This window comes from Lontra canadensis, unplaced genomic scaffold, assembly GCF_010015895.1.
Source record: "Lontra canadensis isolate GAN:19392208 unplaced genomic scaffold, GSC_riverotter_1.0 scaffold26, whole genome shotgun sequence".
Taxonomy (NCBI): domain Eukaryota; kingdom Metazoa; phylum Chordata; class Mammalia; order Carnivora; family Mustelidae; genus Lontra; species Lontra canadensis.
Window position 1 is genome coordinate 3,310,206 of NW_022631020.1, and position 24,725 is coordinate 3,334,930.

The window sequence follows — 24,725 nt, forward strand, 5'->3', positions numbered from 1 at the left end:
AATCACCAAGGTCATCTAGGTTTTCACGTATGTTGTTTTTTAGGAGTTTTGTAGTTTCACATTTTACATTTAGGTTTGTGATCCGTTTTGAGTTAGATTTTGGGAAGGATGTGAAGTCTGTGCTGATGTTCCTTTTTTTTTTTTTTTTTTTTGCGTGTGGATGTCCAGTTGTTCCAGCACCATTGTTGAAGAAGCTATCTTTGTACCATTGTATTGTTTTCTCTCCTTTGTCCAAGATTAGGTGATATTCACATGGGTTTGTCTCTGGGCTCTCTCTTCTCCTCCATTGATCTGTTCGTCTGTTCTTTAGCTAGTACTACACTGTCTTGATTATTGTTGCTTTAAGTAGTGAGTCTTAAAGTTGAGATATCTGTCCTTCAACTTTGTCCTTCTCCTTCAATTCTGTGTTGACTATTCTGGGTTTTTTTAGCAAACTTTACAATCAGTTTGTTGCTACTCAAAAATCACTTGTTGGGATTTGGATTGGGATTGCTTTGAATCTAAAGATCAAATTAGAGAGAATTATTGACAATATTGAGTCTTCTTATCCATGAACATGGATATTCATTTATTTAGTTCTTCTTTGATTTGTTCTTCAGAACTTTGAAGCTTTCCTCATATAGATCTTGTACATATTTTGTTGGATTCATACCTAAGTACTCATTTTGGGGGGGTGCTAATGTAAATGGTGGTGTGTTTTTAATTTCAAATTCCAATTTTTCATTACTGGAATATAGGAAAGTTGGCTTTAGTATATTAACATTATATCCTACAACTTTGGTATACTTTGTTATTAGTTCTAAGGTTTTTCTTTGGTCAATTCTTTTGGATTTTCTATATACATCAGTGTCATCTGCAAACAAAGAAATTCTGTGTCTTCCCTCCTAGGCTGTATTTTTTTTTTTTAATTTGTTATTTCCTTTTCTTGCTGTATTACATTAGCAACGACTTCCAGTACAATGTCTGTCTCTACAAGCTTGCAGGTGGTGGTTTGCCCGGTGTCTTCTTCTCTTATGGGTCCAAGAAGAGTTGTTGATTTTTTAGTCTGTTCAGCTCTTTACTTATTGTTAGTACGGAATGGCAACTTTCAAGTTGTTCAAACTGAAAGTTTTCTAACTTCGTTTTGATGTTTTTGTCGTATGAAAGTTCATAATTTTTAAATTTTATTTTTACTTTAAAGATTTTATTTATTTACTTGAGAGAAAGACAGCATGCAGAGAGAGCATGAGTGGGGGGAAGGAGCAGGGGAGAGGAAGAATCAGAATCCCCACTGAACAGAGAGCTCCAACGTGAAGCTCAATCCCAGAACCCTGGGATCATAACCTGAGCCAAAGGGAGACCCTTAATGGACTGAGCCACCCAGGCACCCCAGAAGTTTTTCATCTTGATGCAGTCATAATGTCAGGCTTCTTTTTTGGGGAGTAGGAACCCCTTCTTACCCTGAGCTCATGGCTTTTCTGTATTATTCAAATAGTTAAAATACCTATTTTCCATTTTCAGAAATTAAAAGCCCCATATTTTAGGTTTCTTCATCCTTTCCTTTCTCCAGGGTTGTGCACAACATTAGAGCCCACACTGACCCCTGAGTCAGGAGGACAGTCCATAAAGTATTGTGAGGAAACTCAAGCAGTCATCAGCAGCAGAGAAGGCTGGAAAGATATGTTCAAGGTTCCCTGAAACACGATGCCAGGAAATAGGGCATCCTGTGGGTTTTCTGGGAAAGAGAATCAGAGCTTGCCATGTAGGTTTCCTGATTCAGAGTAAGGCAACACCGTGTGCAATTAGAATAGGTTAATAGCACATTGGAGATGAAACTGCAGAATCTAGACTGGGAGAAACTCCATAGGACACATGTTCAGTTTCTTTGGCAAGCAAATTGCAAGGAAAAAGAGAGATGGAGGGTCACCTTCTAGATCAAAAGAGAGTTGAGAGACATGATGAGCCATTGCAGGATATGGCCTTATGTGGATCCTGATTCAAATCAAAACACTGTAACGTTTTTTTTTCTAAGGCAATATGTGAAATATTGGAGAAAAATAATATTTTTAATGTGTTGACATTAGGGAATTAATTTTCACATTTTATTTTTATTTTTTTAAAGATTTTATTTATTTATTTGACAGAGAGAGATCACAAGTAAGCAGAGAGGCAGGCAGAAAGAGAGGGAGAAGCAGGCTCCCCACTGAATAGAGATCCTGATGCGGGGCTTGATCTCAAGGTCCCGAGACCATGACCAGAGCGAAAGACAGAGGCTTAACCCACTGAGCCACCCAGGTGCCCCTAATTTTCACATTTTAAAAGGTGGAATAATACTATTATGACTGTGTTAAAAGCAAGCCCTTTTAGAGATAGACTCTGAAATACTAAGAAATAAAAACATTTAATATTCACATTTTAATTCAGAATAATACAGGTACGATGAAACAAGTTGAGTTTTTGCTTAAAATTTGAATCAGTGTTAAAGTGGAAAATGGAGATATTGGCAGCACTGATTTTTTTTTTTTCCAGTAAAATTTATTTAGGAAGCTAAACATTTCTAAGCATGTGTTCAGTCATTCATTAATGCTGGGCTGGGGATAATGCTATGAGTAAGATAGACAAGAGCCCATGGCGTCAGGAATAGGATGTTCTGGAACCCAGAGTCATTGGGCAGGAGACCATAAACAAGTGAAGTGTGTACATGTGGAAATAGTAACCGGTGAGATGTGCAATGTTGAAAATAAGGCAGCGGGATGGGACGGTGACTGGCAGGAGGACCGCCCGCGAGGGTCTGGTTGAGGACGCGCCATTCCTCCCCTGTGTGGAAGATGCTTCAGGGAAGGTCAAGAAGGAGCCAGCGGGGAAGGTCTGGGGCAGATTCAGGCAGAGGCTGAAGTTGACCTGCTTGAAGGACAGAAAGAAGACCGGCATGGCTGGAGTGTCCCGATCAAGTTGGTGCCCGGCTAGGAACCACCTGTCTAATGGGAGCTGCAACCGGGGTTCTTGGAAGCACCAGGTTGGGCCACCGTGGCTGCCCAGAGATAGTTTTCACTGTTTGGGGACAACACCCTGGTTTACAGTTGTCCTTTTAGTCCTGCTTTTACATATCCCTGTGGGGGTAGAAAATTCCCCAGAGGTGGTGCTTTAGGGACCCCAATTTTTTTTAAAGATTTTATTTATTCATTTGACAGAGATCACAAGTAGGCAGAGAGGCAGGCAGAGAGAGAGGGGGAAGCAGGCTCCCCGCTGAGCAGAGAGCCCGACACTGGGCTCGATCCCAGGACCCTGGGATCATGACCTGAGCCGAAGGCAGAGGCTTTAACCCACTGAGCCACCTAAGCGCCCCAGGGACCCCAATTTTAATGGAACTTAGGTGGGAGGACACTGGTGACTGACCCTGGGATTTGCTGCTCTCTCCTTTTCAGTGCCATTTCTGTGACAAGGCCTTTATGAACCAAGCTTTCCTACAAAGTCACATTCAGCGGCGCCACCCCGAAGATTCTCACCTGGGTAAGTCACAGGCTTAACCTCAAAGAGCGGTTTTCCTTCGGGTCCCTGTTTCTTTTTCTCAGGGAGACGTGGTCCAGCGCATCTCTCAGTCCTTTGACAAGAAAGTATCATGGTCTTTGTTCATTCATTAAGTAACACTTGAGCCCCGCCTACGTGCCGTGCACGGCACCAGGCCTGGGGTCTTTCAGGAGGGGCGGAGGAGACACACTCACACAAATAAATGAGTGGTTCTTTGCAGATGTGGCAGATGCAACAAAGAAAATAAAACAGGAGGATGGGCTGGGGGTGGTCGGCAAAGGCGTCCCTGAGGAGATGCTAGTTGATTGCAGGCGGAATGATGAGGAAGGGGCCCAGCCTGGGGAAAATCTGGAAAATGGATATCCCAGGCAAAGCGAGCGATGATCGTCGTCGGGGTGGGGGGTGGGGATGAGGGAGAGGTGGCACAGGCAAGTCTGAGGAACAGATAGAAGGTTAGTGGAGTAGAGGGAGCAAGGCAGTAGGGGGCGGGGCGTTGGAGGGGAGGAGGCTGGGTCACGTGGGACCTCGAGGACACCCCCCACCCCCAGCCCCCGCTCCTGGCCGGCCAGGAGTATGAGTAGCTCCTGGTGGAAAGCATAGCGGCCGTGGTGGAAGCAGGTGAAAGAGTGACGGGGGCTTGCCAGAGTAGCCCAGGCAAGTGACATGGCAGTGGGACAGGGGCGGTACCAGGGAAAACCAGATAAGTGAAGATGGAGAGGACGTGTTCCACCCAGAGACCGCAGAGGCGTGTGACTTGGCATGAGAGCAAGAGATAAAAACAGTCCTGGGGTTTTGTCCTAGATGTTTGGGGGAATGGCGGCGGTGTTGACTCAGATGGGGATCTAGGGGCGGAAGTGGATTGAGGAAGGAAGGAGAATGAGAGTTCGTGTTGATCAGGGCGAACTTGAGTCACACATACGATCGCCATCCAGGTGGGGATGTGGGGTGTCTGGAGGTCAAGGGAGAGGCCCAGGCTGCAGAGCTGGTCTGGAGGAGCTCACCTAGATGGGAAAGGGAAGACAGCTGAGGGCCAGGCCTAAGGCTCTTCCAACATGGGGAGCTCAGGAAGCACAGCTGAGGGCAGTGAGGAGTAGTTAACAGAGGCAGGAGGGAGAGCTGGGAGTGTGTTGTCATGGAAACCAAGGGAAACATGGGTTTCAGGAGGGAGGCAGTGGTCAGTTTATTGAATGTTCCTGAGGCACAGAGTGAGATGAGGACCACGGATTGGTTATTGCTGTTGCGATGGCTGCTGCTGACCTTGACATAGCAGCTTCAGTGGATTGGTGGGACAAAAGCCCAGAGAGAGTGAGCCGAGCTGAGAGTCAGGTGAGCAGTGGTCAGTAACATTTGCTGGGAGGGACAGCAAGAGACATGAACATTGTCTGGAGGGAAATGTGGAACCAAGGGAAAATTTTTGTTTCCATTGATGTGGGAGATACGAAAGTGTGTTTGGGTCCTTGACGTGAATTAACTATGTATAGAGCGGGAAATTAAAGCAAGAGAGGGCAGGGGTTCTGTGGCTTCTCCAGGAATAAAGGTTCTTAAGGTAAAATAAATGCCAGGCCTCATTTCTTCATGAGCTGACAAAGCATTCTGCCAACTGCCTATAGACCGGTAACCCACAGAAATTCTCATTATGGTCTTAAATGCTTTTAGCATCTAAATGTGTGTGCTGCTAGCTTGTTCCTAAGTGCTTGCTCTAGTCTCCTTTTTGGGCCAGTCCGTTTCCATTCCTGCCTATTTCAGACAAATAGATTTATTTAGGAAATAGCTAAGCTTTGTATAAACAATACCAACAGCGGAAAATTCCATTTGTAAGTCCTGGACTCCGGATAAGAGTTTAGCAGTGTATTGGAGAAATTGGGAAGATTAAGCATTTTAATTAAACTACCATTCTTCAGTGTGAAACTGACCTTCTTTCTCTTCTGTTTCAGTATCTTATTCTATCTCATACTCGTTTCAGAGAGTGGTTCAGACTCTGAAATGAGTATTATTTCTTCAGGTCATCTTTGAGATTCTGACTTTCTACTTTGGTTTCCATACCTTTCATGTCTACACTCACAGACATATGTATATCCATTCAGTCATGTGCACATCTTCATGTAAGTACATGTACATAATAAGTACCTTCCCTTCACTTATTGCTTCCTTTTACAACCTTTTGGTACCTCGTTTTGGCCCTGTGGACAGCATATGGCCCCAGTTTGCATCCTGAATACCAGCCTCTGCTTGTCTTAGCACCGGGGTTCTCAGGAGAGTGTGTGGTGGGAGCCAGAGGGACAGTGACTGTAGAGATTTCCAATATGGCGCCACCTGTAGTGGAAGCTATTGGCTTCCCTTCTCTTGAGACTGGCATCTCCAAGAAGAGCTCAGGATTATTCTTTGTTACCATTAGCTTTCCCTGAACGGGCTCTCACACTGTCCCTGGAGGATAATCCAACACAGTGGCTGAAATAATCTGCTGCAAGTAATTCAGCGCCCCATAAGGTGAAGGGCTGCAAGTAAACACTCACGAGCAAAATTGGCTCGCATGGCATGAAAAAGTAGTAGTAGCCCAAGACAGAGCACTTTCCTTTGTCTTTGTCTTGTCAATGAGGCTGTACCCCTTAAGTTTTCAGCTAGGTTTCTGAAGAGGTGGTATTTTAACCGCATATTTCTGTTGCAACAGAGTATAAGAAAAAGGCACAGACTGATAAGCTCCAGAGTGAGATTGACATGCTCAAGGAGCAGCTGCAGCTCACCAGGTCTCAGCTGGAGGCTGCCCAGCACGCCCACGCCGTCAGGTTCTCCAAGGTAGGGTACTGAGTTCTGAACGGGTGGGATGTTGGGAAGGACCCGTGTGAGTTCCTTTCAAACGTTTGGTGGAATTCACCAGTGAAGCCCTCTGGTCTCGGGCTTTTCTTTGTTGGGAGGTGTTTGATTACTGATTCAATGCCCTGACTCATTATTGGTCTATTCAGATTTCCTATTTTTCTCACGATTCAGTCTTGGTAGGTTGCCTGTTTCTAGGCATTTATCCATTTCTTTGAGACTGTCCAATGTGTTGGCATGCAACTGTACGCAGTAGATTATTACCATCCTTTGTAATTCCATAGTGTCGGTTGTAATGTCTCTTCTCGCCTTTATAATTTGCCTGAGTCCTTTTTCGGTTTGTGTAGCTAAAAGTTTGTCAGTTTTGTTTATCTTTTCAAAAAAAAAACAAAACTCTCAGTTTTGTTTATCTTTCCTATTGTTTTTCTATTCTTTATTTTATTATTTATGCTTTAATCTTTATATTTCCTTCTGCTAACTTTGTGTTTAATTTTTTTTCCCTAGATCTTGAGGTGTGAAGTTAGATTGTTTATTTGGGATCTTTCTTTTTTTCTTGCCGTAGACATTTTTAGCTGTAAACTTTCCTCTTAGAACTGCTTTTGCTGCACCCCGTACATTTTGGTAGGTTGTGTTTCCATTTTCGTTTATCTCGAGATATTTTTGACGTCACTTTTGATTCCTTCTTTGATCCATTGGTTGTTGAGGAGTGTGTTGTTTAATTTCCATGTATCTGTAAATGTTCCAATTTTCCTCCTGTTACTGATTTCTAGTTTCATACCATTGTGGTAAGAAAAGATACTTGACAGAATTTTAGTCTTCTTGAGTTTGGTAAGACTTGTTTTGTGACCTAACGTGTAATCTATCCTCTTCCATGTGCACTGAAAAGAATGTGAATTCTGCTGCTGTTGGATAGTGTATGTCTGTTGGGTCCGTTTTGTATGTAGCATTGTTCAGATCTGTGTTTCCTTGTTGATTTTGTGTTTGGATGGCCTGTCTAAGGAGTATTAAAGTCCTCTATGATTACCATGTTGTTGTTTATATCTCATTTTTCTTTTGTTAGTATGTGCCTTATAAATTTGGTGCTGCAATATTGGACACATAAATATTTACAATTCTTATGTCTTCTATATTGCATAATAACCTTCTTTGTCTCTTGAGATCTCTCTCTCTTTCTTTAATGTTGGCATTTACAGCTATAAATTTCCCTCTGAGCACTGCTTTGGCTTCTTCTTTTTTTTTTTTAATTTTCAGTATGTTGTGTTTTGATTTTTATTCATCTCAAAGTATTTTCTACTTGTCCTAGTGAGTTTTTCTTTGGCCCATTGGTTGCTTAAGAGTACATTGTTTAATTTTCAAGTATTCATGAATTTTCCAGTTTTTCTTCTGTTATTAATTTCTGGCTTCATTCTCTCGTGGTTGGGAATACACTTAGCATGATTTCAGTCTTTTAAAATTTATTGAAAATCTTTTATGACCACGTATGGTCTATCCTGGTGAATCTTCCATGTGCATTTAGCAAGAAGGTATGTTCTGGGGTTGTTGGGTGCAGTGTTGTCTGTGTCAGACTAAGTTTATTCATCATGTTAAGTCCCCAGTTCGGTAAAAAAAACCAAAAAGTTTAAGTCATTGAGAAATCAAAGGTTGATTGACTAGACCTTGAATTTAGCTTGTATAAATATGAATTTGTGTTTTTGGGCGATGAGATGGGGCTATTCTCTCTAAATGGATACAGTCTTGAGAGTGGTTCCTCTGCTCAATAGACATTTTCTTTTAAAGTATGTTTACATTTTACATATTATTGCATATCTGCTATGCAAATTCATAGATCACAGAATTCTACTCTTGAGACTTTGGGCGTCTGTGTTTGTACTTTAAGAGATGTAAGGACAGAAGGATGCTGTGTGCTGTTTTTGGTTTAGAAAAAATCACTGTGCACATGGCCAGGATAGGAAGTGAGATTGCAAACCTAACGGATACACACAGTATTAGCTGCCACACAACTGGAGGTGAAGCTATGTCCATTTATTTAAAATTTTACATATTTGCTTCATATCGGAACTTTTAAAGCCATGCATTAAAATAATTTCAGGAATATGAAATGCAAAAAACAAAAGAGGAAGAATTTCTCAAGTTATTTGATAGATGGAAGGAAGAAGAAAAGGAGAAACTGGTTGGTGAAATGGAAAAAGTCAAGGAAATGTTTATGAAGGAGTTTAAAGAATTGACTTCCAAGAATTCAGCATTAGAATATGTAAGTATTAAGCCAAAAAGTCCTCATAATATTGGTAGGGTTGTTGCCTTGAGAGGTGGTGTTAGAATGGCATTATGGCCAGCAGATCTAGAAATTACTTCATTGTGCCCAGACACCTCTCTTCCTGAGAGTGGTGAGGGAACCCGAGACATACAGAAGACAGAGCAAGTCAGCAAAGTTGTCTTTGAGAGTGGGAGCTTTGGTCCCAAACGCATGTGCAGAACACTTGGTACATTTGAGGGGCACCTGGCTGGCTCAGTCACTGGCACGCAGACTCTTGATCTCAGAGTTGGAGCTCAAGCCCCACGTTGGGGGGAGATATTACTTAAAAATAATTTTTTTTTCTTAAAGATTTTATGTATTTGTTAGAGAGTTGAAGCAGGGGGAATGGAAGAGCAAAGGGAGAAGTAGGCTCCCTGCTAACCAAGGAACCCCATGTGGGACTTAATCCCAGGACCCTGGGGTCATGACCTGAGCTGAACTGACTGAGCCATGCAGGTGTCCCAAAAGTTAAAAGAAATCTTAAAAAAAGAACACTTCGTACATTTAGTACCTTTGGTCAGATCATAGAACAGGGTCTCTCTTTTCTTAGCTGGTGAGGTTTAGATAGCCATAAACCATAAACCCTTCCGTGAGTTTTGAAGCTTTCAAAGTTCCGAAGGAACTTTCTGGAAAGGCTGACACAGGTCACCATTGTGGAAGCCAACCCAGAAAGACAGAAGTAGAACCTCTTACCAGTTCCCTTCCAGATCTCCAGCCTGGTCAGTGAGGAGGACAGGAGGTCTGAACAAGCAGGATGTGGCTAAATGAGCCTTCATCCTCTGTGGGAGCGACCTTGGTCCACACTGCCCTGGTCTCACGCATAGACAGAGACACGCCTTGCTGGGCTGGGACCTCAAACTCTGTGACCGTGGCCATTGCCTTCCCTCTAAGAATGACTTCAGCTGGAAGGGCAGCTCAGTCATGAGTCACCCTTGGGGAAAGAAAACAAGATCCTTGAGCTCCCTCTAGGGGACAAGCTTTGTAAACTAAAATGGAGGGGTATTTTTGGAATACGGCTAAGGAGGGCCTTCTCTAAAAACACCTTGAACTTTTGCACGGAGGTTGGCAAACCACCACCTGTGAGCCGAGTCTGGCATGCTACCCATTTTTGTATGGCCAGCGAGCTAAGAAAGGTTTTAATATTTCTAGATGGTTAAAAAGAGTCATAAGAATATTTCAGGACACAAAAATTACATTAAGTTCCCATTTCCCTGTCCACAAATAAAGTTTTATTGGCACCCAACCACAGGTGTTCCTTTACATTTTGTCCCGGTGCTTTTGTGCGGGGCCTGTAGAGCTGGGTGGTCATGACCAAGACCTTGCGTGTCTCCCGAAGCCAGAATACTATCTGGCTCTTTACAGAAAAATCCTGCCAGCCCCGTCATATCTTTATAAAGCAGATGTGGCAACATGCTAACAATTGAAGTGGCTGTTCATTATACTGTTCTTTCCATTTTTCTCTAAGTGGTAATTTGCAAATTTAAAAGCTGAAGGGAGATAAATGTGGATGGCACGTTGTGTCTTGTTTCGTAGGGCTTCCTTCAGGCATCTTCCCGTTGGATCAGCTGTTCTTGGCTGTTGCTGGTCCTGAGCATCAGAGCACTGAGGCAGCAGTCATTTCTCTGTCCGTGGTTTCTTCTCCCACTCGTGCCTCAGGGGCCTCTCCTGCACTCCTAACTGTGGCTCAAAGCAGGGTGCCACGTCACCCACTGGTGGATTGCAGTACCTACCCATTTAAGACTACCTTCTCAGGGGCGCCTGGGTGTCTCAGTCGGTTAAGCGTCTGACTCACGATTTCGGCACAGGTCATGATCTCAGGGCTGTGAGTTCGAGTCCTGCTTTGGGCCCCACTGGGCACAGTGGGGCCTGCTTAAGAGTCTTTCTCTTCTACACACCCCCCCACCAAAAAAAGAAAAAACTGGCTTCTCACATCTGCATCAAGGCCAGACTCATTTTTTTTCCCTTGTGATAAGCTGCCAGTTAGAGTTCTTTTGCTTGACAGTCCCTCCTCCATGGTCCTGCCCCCAGGCGAATAGTGGATTGGGACTTTGTCCAACATGGGACTTATATTTTTACCACTCCTACTTTTTTTGGGTAAAAAACAGCTTTATTGAGATTTAACTTATAGACCATAAAACTCACCTACTTAAAGTATACAGTTCGGTGGTTTCTAGTATGTTCCCAGAGTTGTGCAGCCATCCTCACAATCCTTTCAGAGTATCTCATCACTCTCGGGGAGCAACCCTGTGCCCTCTGGCACTCCCTCCCGCGAGCCCCCAGCGACCACATGTCTACTTTCTACCTCTACAGATCTGCCTATTCTGGGCGTTTCCTATGAATTGAAGCATATAACATGTGAGGTTTTATGAGCAGCTGCTCCCAGTTAGTGCCATGTTTTCAAGCCTCATCTGTGTCATGAGGAAGGGACGTCTCTGTCACACTGTGTCATGCCTTTGTCATTGCCACCTGATGTCCCATTTCATGCGTGTCACATTTCCTCTGTCTGTTCATCAGGTGACCACATGTGGGTGTTTGCCTTTTTCATTTTTAGAGTAGTGAGAGAAAAATTGAGCACAGAGTACAGAAAATGTCTTAGAAATCCTCCTCGCCTACCCCTGTACACAGTTGTCCATACTACTGGCATCCTAAATGAGTATGGCCCATTTGTTTAGTTGAGGAATCCGTATTGATAGAGTAGTATTAGCCAAACTCTGTACTTCAGTCCAGCTTCTTGAGCTTTTAGTTGATGTCACTCTTCTGTTCCAGGATCCTATCCGGGATGCTACCTGATATGTAGTTGTCCCGTCCCCTTGGGCTCCTGTCTGGGATAGTGTCTCTGACTTGTTTTCAGTGACCTGGACAATTTTGAGGAGTACTTGTCAGTAGGATCCCCTTTACGGGAATTTATCCCATAGTCTTCTCATGCCTAGACTGGGCTTATGGGTTTGAGGAATGAAATCGTCAGAGCTAAAATACAGTTTTCATCACATCATACCAGAGAGAATACTCTCCTCATGATGTGATTGTTAGTGTTGACCTTGGTCACCTGGCTGAGGTAGTGTCTGTCAGGTTCCTCCAATGAAAAGTCACCCCCGCCCCCCCGTTTCCTGATGTACTGTTTGAAAAGAAGTTGCTGTGTTCAGTTAGGCAGGAAAGCTATGCTCCCCACCCTTTTATTTTTTCAGTTAACATGTTACCTGCTGTGACTTTTCTGGGGGTTTTTACTGCTGGCGACCTGGGGAATAATATAACAAGTGAAGGAAAGAATTAAAAACCCCACGTCCCTCACGGATTCATGGGCACAGTTGCTGAATGAGGCTGGCCTTGGCACCCAGTTATCGTGAGAACCAGCTGCCCCCAGTTCCTCTGTTCCTGGCAACCGTTATGTGCACATCAGAAAATGTAAGACCTATGGTATAAGATTAGAAAGTTGGGTTTTTCCTTTCCCTTTTTCACCCCATACATGTTCTGTTGGAAAACTGGAAAGCAGTGGCGAGAACACTGGAAAACCATTAGGTGAGAGAAGTAGGAGAAGCACAGGGAGCCTCTAGTAGGACAGTCAGATTTCACAGTGGCTCCATTGTTCCCCAATTTCACTCTCTGTTTCCATCTTACAAAAGTACAAACATCCATACCAGTTGGTTTGTATCTTATTTTCTAGCAACTGTCAGAAATCCAGAAGTCCAACATGCAGATCAAGTCCAACATTGGCACGTTAAAGGACGCCCATGAATTTAAAGAGGAACGTCCTCAGTATCCCCAAGATTTCCAAAATGTGATGCAGTTTCTTGACAGTCAGGTATGTACCCGCGGGTAGTCACTGCTGGAGGGTCTGATTTTAATTAGGGAAGCAGTTTACAGCAGGCCTTACCTACAGAAAAGGGAATTGTCTGTCAGTGGCCACAAAGCTGACTCTTCCTCTTGTCTCCGGATACCTAATAATGGGTGTTCATTAGATGCTTGTTGACTGACTAATCGATGCAGATCTAGAACAGTTGGCAAAATTGTTGCCTTTTTTGCTAACATGGTAACACCCTGAATTGTTTGGGATTACCTTAAGAGTTTATTTTTCATATTTCAGATGTAGGTCTCACTTTCAAAAGGCACAGAAAGACACGCTGAAGCACCAACTTAATTTTTAGAGCTTAAATATAAGGCTACATTGGTGTACTGATGGTCTTTTTCATTTATCCAACTTAATTATAGTGGCCCTCTGTAACCAGCTTGGCAATTTTGGTCATATTAGTTTAGGGGAACATTGTTTTTTTACCAGGAAGTAAATAGAGATCCAAGTTTATGAATTCAGGATTTTGCTAAAAAACAAAACAAAGCAAAAAAAAAAAAAACAACAAAAAAAAACCAGTAACATTTTTAAAAAAGGAAGTGTGTTTTTGAAACATAGACGACTGCTCCTGTTGCGTACTTTGCCGCCCATGTCTTGCCTCCCTCCCCACAGTCCACCTTCCATCCTGCAGCCAGGCTGACCACGTCACTGTCCCGTCTTATTCTTTCAAGTCTGGAATCCTTAACCAGTTGTCAGAGTCCCTGAGGATCTGGACCCTGAGCCATCCCCCACCATTCTTGGCTTTACCTTGAAGGTCCCCGCTGCACCAGACATGAGAGCTCATGGCTCCCCAAACACGGCTTTCTGGGTTTTGCTTTGGCCCTTGTGGCTTTCTCTGTCATGCCCTTCTCGGAGTTTCAGGACCCCTGGCTTCAGCTGGTGTGACACCTCTTCCAGAGTGTTCTCTTGGACTCTGGGTGATTGCATGTCTGTAGTCCCCCAGGCGGGACCTGCTCACATACACATTGCGGGGGGACTCTCCGTTGTTAAGTTGGCTTTCCTCCGGGGCAGGGCAGAGTGCGTCCTCCCCTCGCGGGCCATGGCAGTGAGGTCCCTGGGACATGGTAGGAGACCAGGAATCGTGTCCCCTACTGAGCTGTTGATAGTTGCACCCCGCCAGCTGGTCTCAGGAATTGAAGGACCCAGTTATGAAATCCCAAGATCCTGCCTACATTTCTCATTTCCTTCCTGTGAGCTCTGGTGTCAGATCAGAACCGCAGGCCTCAGAAACCTCGGTGTTGCCTCTTAGCTCCTCAGACTGGCACACGAGCACGTATTCTTGAAAATAATTTTTTGGAGCACAGCCATGCCCACTCCTAGTAGGATGTTCTCCTACTGCTAGTAGTAAAGATCGAGTCATGTGACCCCCAGAGCCTAAGGTTGTCCTGTTAGCCCCTTAGCAGAAAATGTTTGCGGACCCCTGCCATAGAGTTTAAGATTAAAACCAAGTGCAAATGTGTTTAAACATTTTTGAGTCTTTGTAGTTTAAAAAAAAAAATGCCTCTACAATGAATCCAAGGGGGTAACTGGGTTCCACAGGACCCACCAAAAACTTGCATTTCAAGTGGATTTTACTGCTGCGGCTGCACATGAATTCCTCTGGTTTTCCTGTGTCGTAGGAAAGCAAGTGGACCGCGCGAGTTCAAGCTCTTAATCAAGAACACAAGAAAGAGAAGGGTCGGGTAAGACTAAAAGGCAATGGGTCATTTTTGAAAAGAATATATATATTATTTCTCTACCACAAAGGTAGTCTTTGTCCACTTCATAGACTTTGTGGAGAAATGTGTGGCAAAATTTAAATTTTATAATTTAATTATAAAATATATAAATAATTCGGGGCACCTTGGTGGCTCGGTCGGTTAAGCATCTGCCTCCGGCTTCCATCATGATCTCAGGGTCCTGGGATCAAGCCCTGCATGGGGGGGTCGGGGGTAGTCTGCCTCTCCCCTTTTCTCTACCTCTCCCCCTGCCCGTTCTCTCTCTCTCTCTCTCTCAAATAAATATATCTTTTAAAAAATAAAATTACTTAAAATTCAATAACCCCTGCCACGACTTTGTTATAATTTTTCTCAGTCTGTGTTCTATGCTATAAATATTGTGTTTCTGTAATATGGAAACCCATACACATAGTCTTACAGATCTTGAATCATGCCTTATAACTGTATATGCTTTTTGCTTAATATATCACAAACATTCTCCTGTTTTAAAATAGTCATCAAAATCGTGATGTTTTAATGGCTGGAGAAGGCTCTTAAGGATGTTTCGTAAGTTATTTAGTGATTCCTTCCTTGTTGAACACATCGTTTCTGACTTTTCCATCTTTTAGCGTAGCCGTCTAGATACTTTTTAAGAAAAGCAGGGATTGCGCATGTTAAAATCATTTTAATGAAAACAGTTTGATGATAACACTGCTTTTCAGCCGAGAGTAACACAGATCTAAATGGGAAAGTGTTCACGCTGGTGCAGAAAACCTAAAGTACTTTCATTTGAGATTTTAGGATAGGAAAACTTCTGTTTCTTTTTTCACTCTGTATGTATTTTGTAGCCCTTTGTGTCCCCTGTGTCTTAGCCTGTTTGGCTGCTATGACAAAATACGGTAGACCAGGTCGCTGACAAAGAACAGGCATGTATTTCTCATAGTCTGGGGCTCTAGGGATCGAGCAGAGAGTTCGTGTGGTGAGGGTGTGGCTGTGTGTGGGTGTAAGGCCCCTGTTTATTTCTCTAGCCTAAACCACCCTCTGAGCTGCAGAGGGGCGAGCCAGCTTTGGACCTGGTATCTCCAGGCTTCCTGAGTTTAACAGGTCTCAGACGATGTGTTTTCCTTCGTCCAGTGTCATCCTGGTCAGGGCGATCTGGTGCCTGCCGTGAGCCCCATCTGTCCCTCAGTGCCCAGCTCCCAGGCATCAGCTGGGCCTTCAACGTGTCTCATATCTGTGGTGTTCTGCCCATTTCATTTCCGTTGCTCTTCCCTTCCACTGAGCCCCTGCCCTTTCTAAAAGGACCCCGCAACTGGTGTCCCAGTTCCAACCTACCCCTTTCCCAGTTTGCTCTCCGGAGAGCAGAAGAATCCCTCTGGCAGCCGGCCATCCCGATCCTCTCTCCGGACCTAACTCTTTCTGACTACAATAGCCTTCTGGTCACTTCGAGAACATGCTGACCTTTTTCTCTTTCCACCAGGGGTTTTGCTGCTGGGCTGTCCTTCCATTTGCTCTCCACGTGCCTGGCTCCTTCCCTCTGTATGAGTGCTCTGTGGGTGTCGCACATTACCAGCGGCTGGTTATCTCACAGTATCCATGTCACCCAGGTGCCTGTCTGGGTCCTGTGCTCAGGATCTCACAACGGGCTGTGTTGTCATCCGAGGCTCAGGGTCAAACCAAGCCTGGTCAGGTTATAGGCAATATGTGGCTCCTTCAGGCTCACCGTAGGATCAGGACCCTTAGCTCCACAGCTCAGTACCCGGCTGTTGACTTCGTGACGGCCAGCAGGGGAGGGGCTGGCCTGAATGAGACTTGCCCACATAGGACGATATTTCTTTTCCTGAACTCAGAGTCAGTGGACTAGGGACTTCAATTCCATCTGTCAAGTCCCTCGTGCACGCTTGCTGTATTGTATTGTTGGAGCACATCTTTGATCCCACCCAGCCCATGTCTTGGTCTGCACACGCTGGTGGCTTTAAACAACGGACATTTCTTTCTCACTGCTCTGGAGGCGGGGAAGTAGCACGGTCAAGGTGCTGGGCAGTTCACCTCCTGGTGAGATCCCCGTGGCCGATAGCTGTCCTCTGTGTCTTCACAGGCAGGGAGAAAAGGAAAGCCTGCGCCCTGGTTTCTTCTAAGAGCAGTAATCCCATCATGAGGACCCTACCCTACCTAATTCATCCAAACCTAATCACCCCCCAAAGGCCCCGCCTCCTAAAACCACCATGTAGGGGATTAGGGCTTCAAGCTATGAATTTGGTGGAGAGGGGCACAAACACTCAGTTCTTTAACTCCGCCAAGGGAAAGGGATTATACAGGGCATGCCCTCTGGGGGTGCAGACTTGAGGGCCGTGTAGAATTCTGTCTGCCACAGCCCCTTCTGCCCTTGGCTTCCAGATCACCCGACGCCGTGTAGGTAGGTAGCCCCCTCCCTCGCTGGTCCCACCACATGGTCTCACGTGGTTCTTTGATGATGTATTCACTTGTTTACTGTGCGTCTCTCCAGCCGGATCCCTAGCCCCTGGAGGAAGGGGCTCCGTGTATTTCATTCTCTGTTGTGTTTTGGGTGCGACTAACGTACCCGCAGTGTGACTGGCATTCATTAAATATTTGCGGAACCCACGTGGAGGGTGGCTAGTCGGCCCGCAAGGGGAGCGCTCAAGCTCGCTTTTCTGGGTGGAGAGATGCTGCGCGTAGGGCCTGGGCTGGAAGGGCCGGGTTCAAAGAGTCGTCTGTGGGGATGACTGCGGGTTTGAACCTCCTAAACTCGGGGTCCTGCTTGTCAGCCTCGTCGCGTTGCTCCTCCCGTCAGGCACCGAGCCAGCTCGCGAGGGGGACCGGCAGGGATGACTCAGAGCTGTTGCTTTTCTGGGGAAACGTAGCGTCCCCCGGAGAGGTTCTAAGGTAGTAGTTCCGAGCCTGGGACAGGCTTCAGAACGACCAGTGGCTCTTTGCCAGAACACACACTCCAGCTGCACTGCCCGGGATCCCGATCCGGTCTCGGGTGGGGCGTGTGTATTGCGGGTGGGGGGGGGCACCAGAGCCCCCGATGATTTCCACGGTTTGAACCACCGTCCTTATCGTCTGACGTTCTACCCTAATCCTTCAAGGCGTCTTCTAGCATTGGTACTTAGGGACAGAATTCGGGCTTCCGGATGAATAGGGCTTGGTGTTCAGTTCTGGCTCCTTTAAAGCCTCGGGTGTCCCAGACCTGCGCGGGAACCGTCGGTTCAGTGGCCCTCTGGCAGGGACAGAATGCAAGTGGCCCATCTGCACGCTTGGCTACCGCAAGTCCTGATGGAAGGACAGCCCAGTGGTGTGTTGGAGGAGGCGGGTGAGGCCTTCCCTGGTTCTGAGTGAGGCGCCCCTTCCCCCTTGCCCTGGGGGTGTGGGGGTTTCGTGCTGCCGCTAGGCTACGCTGCTCCATTGTCTGCTGGTTTTGTTCGCTCTGAAGCTGCTTTCTTCTTCCTTGATTTCTCTTAAACCCGAACAGAGGGGAGAATTCAATCAGGTTTGGTAATCTCTGCCTGAGACCTAACTATTAATTACTCCACATGATTGCTGCCTACTGGTCCTACAATGCACATATTGTGTTTCTCTGTTTAAGGGAAGTTGCGATTGCCAACTTTTTATTGCCGTACCTAGGTTCCTGGCAATCTTTTTTTTTTTTTTTTTTTTTTTTAAATAACATTGGTAGGAGTTCAAAGGGAGTCACAGATAAATGATGGGATGCCCTTTTGACCTGACAGAAGACTCCAGGGAGGCTGGGAGGCTGTCGGGTGCTCATGTAACAGAGGGAGAGGGCAGAGTCCTATGCTCTGGCAGAGAGAAAGAGCAGGGACTTGAAAGGACAGGAGGTCACAAGAAATGGGCTCAAGGGCCACAAACTCTCAGAAATAATTTCTGGCTATCTAGTGCTTAGATGATCACATTCCTCTCTCTGCAAACTCCTTTCTGTGCTTTTCTGGTCAATTCTCAAGTCCAGTACCAAAATCTTGCTCTCCTTTAGTGTTTCCTGTGTCCCTTTCCTCTGGAGGGCCTGGACTGACTTGTCAATCCTAATCCTCCACCCAAAGCCCTGGACATTTTCACAGGTTTTTCCTTCTGTTTTCTAGCTCAGTGTTTTTCAAACTGCTTTGGGGCCCTCTTCCCATGGTCTGTAAAAATGTAGAGAAGGTTCTTAACAGTGTTCTCCTAGGGGAGATTCTTGGCATCCTCTAGGTTATGAAAGGTTCTTTTTATTTTAATTTTAATTTTTTAAAAGATTTTATTCATTTATTTGAGAGAGAGAGAGAGAGAGCGTGCACCAGCCCAGAGAGGCAGGCAGAGGGAGAGGGAGAGGCAGGCTCCCCACTGACCAGGGAGCCCGATGTGGGACTCGATCTCAGGACCCTGGGATCACAACCCGAGTCGAAGGCAAACTGAGCCACCCCGGAGCCCCTTTGGTGACTTATTTCTTAAGGCCTGGGGGGCTTCTTGGTTGTTTGCAAGTACTGTTTACTAAGATGTTCCGTGCCTTAGTCACTAAATTTGAGAGCAATAATTTTTGAAGCCAGACTGGAAAGTTCTGGTCTGGGCTCCTCCCCTCCAGCCGTCTGAGTTCGGACCATCTGCTTTACACTGTCTGGACCCGAGTCCCCCCTTCCGTACTGTGGAGTCAAAACATGCATCCGTAAGGTTGTGGTGTGGACACAACAGGATTAAGTGCTTGATGAGGGTTTGTTGGGAAGAACCCAGCAAGTCGGGAGGGGCTGCCTCACCTGCGCTCTCTACTCTGTCTATGCTGAGGCACCCTCACCACCCGCCCTGCTCGGTCCACACATCGCCTCTCCTTCCAGGCTCTAGGCTGGGACTGTCCTTAGCTCCAGTGACCTGGATTTTTCCCCTCTATGTAAGCGACTCCTGAAATTGTTTTAAGAATCTTTGCCTAAATCACTGAAAACAAATCGTTCTTGAATTTTTTGATCTTTTCCGACACGAAGTCTCTGAAGACGGATCTATCTAAGAATCTGGATCTTTCTGTTTTCTGCACCCCTCCCCATCCCTTCTCCCTTCTTCCACCTTCTTTTTCTCAGCGAGGATTTATTGAGGTTGTACTTAGTCACTGGACTTACAAGTAAGGAAGGTGGGCTCTCTGCGCACCTGAGGGGCAGGACGGTGTGGGGTTATGGCCCCTCAGTGGGAGCTCCCCGATGCTGGATCAGTGCTCATCCTGGCAGCGTGTCCTGTGCTGTGCTCGAGTGCATGTCGTCGTTCACCTTCTCCGTGCTGTTTCTTGGGTCATGAGCTCCCCGGGAGCACAAGTGAAGCCCTTGTACAGCTGAGGCTTTGGTACACGGTTACCAAAGATGTATTCGGTCACTTGAAGTGCACAGATAATCTGAGGCCAGCAAAGAACACGGGGCGTGTGCTTACAGATGGCGGGATGGAGACATTGTGCACACAGTTTGCAGACGGACGCCTTGTTTTTTTTTTTCCAGCTCTTGTCACATATAGAGAAACTTCGGACCTCCATGATAGACGATCTCAATGCAAGTAATGTTTTCTACAAGAAAAGGATAGAAGAGCTAGGGCAGAGACTCCAGGAACAGAATGAATTGATCATCACACAGAGACAACAGGTATTTTTGGCTCCATATTGGCACTGTTTTTCTTCAAGCAGTGCAATTCATCGAAGAACATTCTGTTTTATTTTAGAGCATTTGTAAGTTGGATAAGATAAAGGAGGTAGAATATTTTCTTCCCTGTGGTTGTTTGTAAAAGTAAATCCAATAAGATAATTTTTTCAAGGTATTTTTTTTAAACTGTGAAGAGCAAAAATTGGTTCAATTAGAATTTGGAATAAACTTGAAGGTAGAGAAAAATTTCTTCTTGAGATTACTTTGAGAAGCAGCCCAATCCAAAGGCTACTTTTATACAATTTTTGCCTTTGTATCTTTAAAATCCATCTGTCCTCTGTTTTTGGAGGACTTCATGAAAAGGTTAATTTACTAAATACAGTATCTGTCCGTCATCCAGTATGTCCCCATCTGGTTTCAAACTTGTATCACTAAAAAAAAAACCCAAAAAACAAAAAACGGTTTTTCTTTGCAGATTAAAGAGTTTACCAGTAAACCATTAAACAGCATCAGTGAGCCCAAAGGTAAGTGGACCAGGATCCCAGTGTTGGAGGTGAGGTGGGCCTCCCTCAGAAGAATGTGGGGCCCCTGGGGGCTTCTGGGCACCCACATGGCATTCCAGTGGTGATTTTAATTTGAGAGATCTGTCACCTTGATCCAGAGAGTTGAATTTTTAAATACATTGACTATCACTGAATGGTCTCACCTAGGTTTTATCAGAATATTGTTAGGCACAAAATCCATGCTTAGTAACCATACCTCTGGACTGATGAGTGATGGCAGGGGAGTGACTGCTAAAAGCACCAGGTCTGGAGACACACGGGGCTCAGTGAAGCCCTGTGAGTTCTGCCTCCGTTTCCTCAGCTGTGGAGTTGGAGCACTCAGAGTAACCATATTACAGGCTTCGTATGAGGATGAAATGGGGGAACACGTATAAAAAAGGCACATTTGAGCACTCGTGGGGATGCGCCATTGTGAACGACCCTGGCCTCAGTTACTCCAAAGTACTGTAGGGGCTGTTTGTTGGCTTGTCAGCTGAGGCAGTTGGGGGATAAAAGTTTGTTCTAAGCATAGTGGGGGCACATCCAGCCTACTGTCTGTGGTGGCGATAGCCACCCGTCTCCTCTCCCTCAGGAGCGAGTCTAGAAGGGAGGCTGCACCCGGAAGTGCATGCAGGGTCTCCCAGTAATGCACACAGCTCGCCTTTGCCTGGACCCCTCTCAGATAAGAGAAGTCTTGCCTCCTGCCCGTCTCAGGTCATTAAAGGATCCTTGTCTACTTGAGGGGGCACTGACTGGGGCGTGGTAATGGCTGTTTGAGCTGGATCTCCTCCTTATCTCTAGGGGCCCCCTGAGGGAGTTCAATGACCTACATACTTGGTTCCTTCTTGTTTTGAGATAAAGGTTTGGGAAGGGCCGAGGTTCCCTATAACTTCTCTTCGAAACAGTGAGAGTTCAGGTAGTGAGCAAGAGCTGTGTAATTACTCAGCATGAATACTTGAGTGATGATAATTTTAGGAAAAAGTTTTATAAGGATTTATGTTAAACATCTTTACTTAGTTGGGTGAATCACCATATGTTGGTAAATTTTGTTTATTTTTTTTCTGGGGGAAAAGGTTAGGATAAGCACTGACAAAATATAACCCATAGCTTGTGATTTGGGTCATTAACTTTTTCTTTTTTTTTTAATTTCAGGGAATCCTGTAATCTGGCAAACTTTCGAATCTAAGCCAACTGCCCCAGCTGTACCTAGTAAGTTTCTATACTAAAGATACTTTTGAAGTGCTAAACCAATAGACAACTTATTATTTTTAGAGCCTTGCCTTCGAAAACCAGTGTGTTTGGAGATTACATGATGATCTATTTTGATTCCTGGCTTTGTCCTAGATCTAAAAACCCAACACTGTAAATATCCTTGTGGTTTTGTGGTGATTTTGGTTAGCCATACCTATTATGTCTCAGTTCACCTAATCAAGGGACAACTATAAATTCTTCGGCATTGCTTCACTTTGTACTTGCGGGTTTCCCAAGGCGTGGCGCTGTGTGACGACGTGACCTTGTGGTGGCCGCCACATTTCAGCATCACTGAGACTCAGGGTTGCAGGCTTTGACCCAATGTTCTGTCAGCCGCTCACCTGAGGTGGACTCAGCACGTCTGTCTCTTGGAGCTGTCAGGATTTGGCTGTAATCCACAGAGACATCATCTGGACAGTGTCGAAATGGAAAGGTTGTTTCCCTAATAATAGTTAAATAGTTGAGATATTTTGATTATTTTATTATTCCATTCAGGAAAGTGGCAGGGTGGAGGAAACTAGGGAGCAGACGGTCCTGGGCAGGAGAGGACGTGTGTGTGAACGGGCATCTGAGTACCGGGGGAGGGTCCAGGCTGAGGGTAAGCCCTCAGTGATGGGACCATTCATATGGGCCCAGGACTGCAATGATGAAAGGGCATAGGTGAGCAGATTTGGGAATTTGGCACAACTGACTGGAAAATGCTACTGGTTTTAACTGCTCGGTCTTCTCAAGTGCTTCTGGAGACCTCTCTCTCTTTTTTTTTTTTAAAGACTTGTTTATGAGGGAAAACAGGGGGATGGGCAGAAGGATAAGGACAGAGAATTCTCAAGCAGACTCCCTGCTGAGTGAGGAGCCCGCTGCACGGGCTGTCCCAGAACCCTGAGATCATGACCCAAACCGAAATCAAGAGCCAGATGCTTTACCGACTGACCCATCAAGACACCTGATTTCTGGAGGCCTCTTGATGTTGTTTCTGGAAGCTGAAGAGGTTAAAAGGTGTGAGGAAGGAAGGGAAGTTTAGTCCCAAGAGTAGGTCTGAAGGAATAGTAGAAGCTGGGCTTATATCTTATGGAAAAAAATACATTTCATAGAAGGATGGGAAGGTTAAAAGGCATTAAATTGCTCTTGTTCATACCTTAATTAGACTCGGCACAATAGTGGAACAATATTGGGTTCCAATAAAACTTTATTTACAAAGACAAATGGTGGGCTACTATGTCCTATGGGTTATACTTTTGCAAACCTCGATCTAGGTGATGTAAGTTGCAAATGGCTTTGAGGGTCTTACATTACCAGAATAGCTAGCAACCTACGCACAGTTAGGAGCTGAACACCTTTGCCGGTGATCATCGTAAAGACAAAAAGGTATGCCTATGGAGGAAGCTGAGGTTTGTGGCCAGTAGCTTTCAGAGTAGGAGTAGAATTAAAGATCTATCGTAACAAGCTAGTGAAAGAAAACTAACAAATGCATAGTCCGGAGAGGAACCATGACACGAGTGTTCACACCAGCATCGTTCATAACACCCGAAAAGTGGATGCAACCCACATCTCCGTCAGCTAACGAGTGGATGTGTAAAACGTGGTCTGATCATACAGTGGAATGTTATTTGGCCATAAAACTGCCTACTGGGGGTGCCTGGGTGGCTCAGACGGTTAAGCGTCTGCCTTCGGCTCAGGTCATGACCCCCGGGTCCTGGGATTGAGCCTCACGTCAGGCTCCCTGCTCAGCGGGGAGCCTCCTTCTCCGCCTGCCTGCAGTTCCCCTGTGTGTGCTCACTCTCTTTCTCTCTTTCACAAATAAATCAAATCTTAAAAAAATTAGTAAAACTGCATGCTGAGGCTGTCATGGATGAACTTTGAAAACGTGATGTTAAGTGAAAGAAGCCAGTCACAAAGGACCACAAAGTATGAGTCCATTCTGTATGAAATGTCCAGAAGAGGCAAATCCATAGAGACAGAAAATAGATCGGTGGTTGCCAGGGTCCACTGAGGGGGGGCAGACGCGGGGAGTCACGGCTAATGGGTGATTTTACTGCGTGTGATGACAATGTTCTAAAATTAGGTAGTGGTTATGGTTGCACCACTCTTATTATACTAATTGTATTCTTAAAGTTGTATATTTTATATTGGATTATATATTTTAAAGGAGCAAATTATATTTTAATAAAGCAAAGAGTGTTAGTTTAGGTTAGCTGCTGATTGTCATTTGAAACATTTGTCCCTTACGATCTGTATGTAGCTTGACTAATTTGAGGAGGACTCGATCATCATGAAGTTGAGATGCTCATGTTTTCGTTAGGGAAGGCTGTGAGCTTTTTCTCTTTCTGCTGTTTCAGTGAGTGCCTCGCCCGTACAGACTGTGGATGCTAAATCAGGTCTCACAATGGCCCACGGTAAGTCAGCCAAGTCTCAGCATTTTATGTGCAGTTTCTGCCCTGAGTCAGAGAACTGATTAACCACAAGTGCTTCTGTGGGGTAACTATGCAAAACAAGACGTTTTAGTGAATGCGGAGAAGTTAATAATACTGCTGTCTTCATATGTCACTCTATCATAAACTATATATACTTACCAAAGTCATAAAGTAAAAAATGTGTGTGTTGCTAGACTTACAAGCAGAGATTTTAATGTGGAGTGGTACTTTGATTGTGTATGATTTTGGGTGGAGAGTGATAGGTGTTGGGCAAGAAGGTGATTTTCTACTAGACCAGCCAACCAGCACATGCCACAGGGCATACCTGACTGTTTTTATAACTTTCAGTGTGGCAGCAAGTCACCTTTTTTAAACAAACAGTTTCAGTGATTGGTTGGAAAAATCTAGAAAAGACATGTGATGGAAACCAAAGGGAAAATTGGGAGCCTCAGGAGGAAACCACTGCCAGGAGTCAGTTCCTGGACCAGGGTGCGAGGGTGATAATTGTTAATTACGTGGTCTAGCCGATAGGTGAATATCAGTCACCATATTTTATTTTTATAGTGTTAAGGCACTTACAGTTTTTGTAAATATGTTTTTAGTCCATTGTTTGCCTACAGTCTGCTGTATATTCACTGAATTAAAAGATGGGAGGGGGACCAAGTTTCTTCTGTCTTACCTATAAATGCTTCTGGAATGTAAATGATTACTTCATTCCATTTTGCTTTTTAGCCTTTGAGTTAGACTTAAA

The 24,725-nt window shown here is 45.1% G+C and overlaps 1 protein-coding gene across 3 annotated transcripts in view; it reads left to right on the forward strand.

Moving 5' to 3' along the window:
• DZIP1 (DAZ interacting zinc finger protein 1) overlaps nucleotides 1-24,725 on the forward strand; it is a 51,222-nt gene that overhangs the window by 4,178 nt on the left and 22,319 nt on the right. For all 3 annotated transcript variants that reach the window (XM_032864146.1, XM_032864145.1, XM_032864144.1), the window contains exons 3-11: nucleotides 3,405-3,489; nucleotides 6,176-6,300; nucleotides 8,408-8,569; nucleotides 12,273-12,410; nucleotides 14,075-14,137; nucleotides 19,633-19,773; nucleotides 20,246-20,294; nucleotides 21,465-21,521; nucleotides 23,900-23,956. In XM_032864146.1, the coding sequence (XP_032720037.1) occupies nucleotides 3,405-3,489; nucleotides 6,176-6,300; nucleotides 8,408-8,569; nucleotides 12,273-12,410; nucleotides 14,075-14,137; nucleotides 19,633-19,773; nucleotides 20,246-20,294; nucleotides 21,465-21,521; nucleotides 23,900-23,956 (877 nt within the window). The remainder of the gene's footprint in view (nucleotides 1-3,404; nucleotides 3,490-6,175; nucleotides 6,301-8,407; nucleotides 8,570-12,272; nucleotides 12,411-14,074; nucleotides 14,138-19,632; nucleotides 19,774-20,245; nucleotides 20,295-21,464; nucleotides 21,522-23,899; nucleotides 23,957-24,725) is intronic.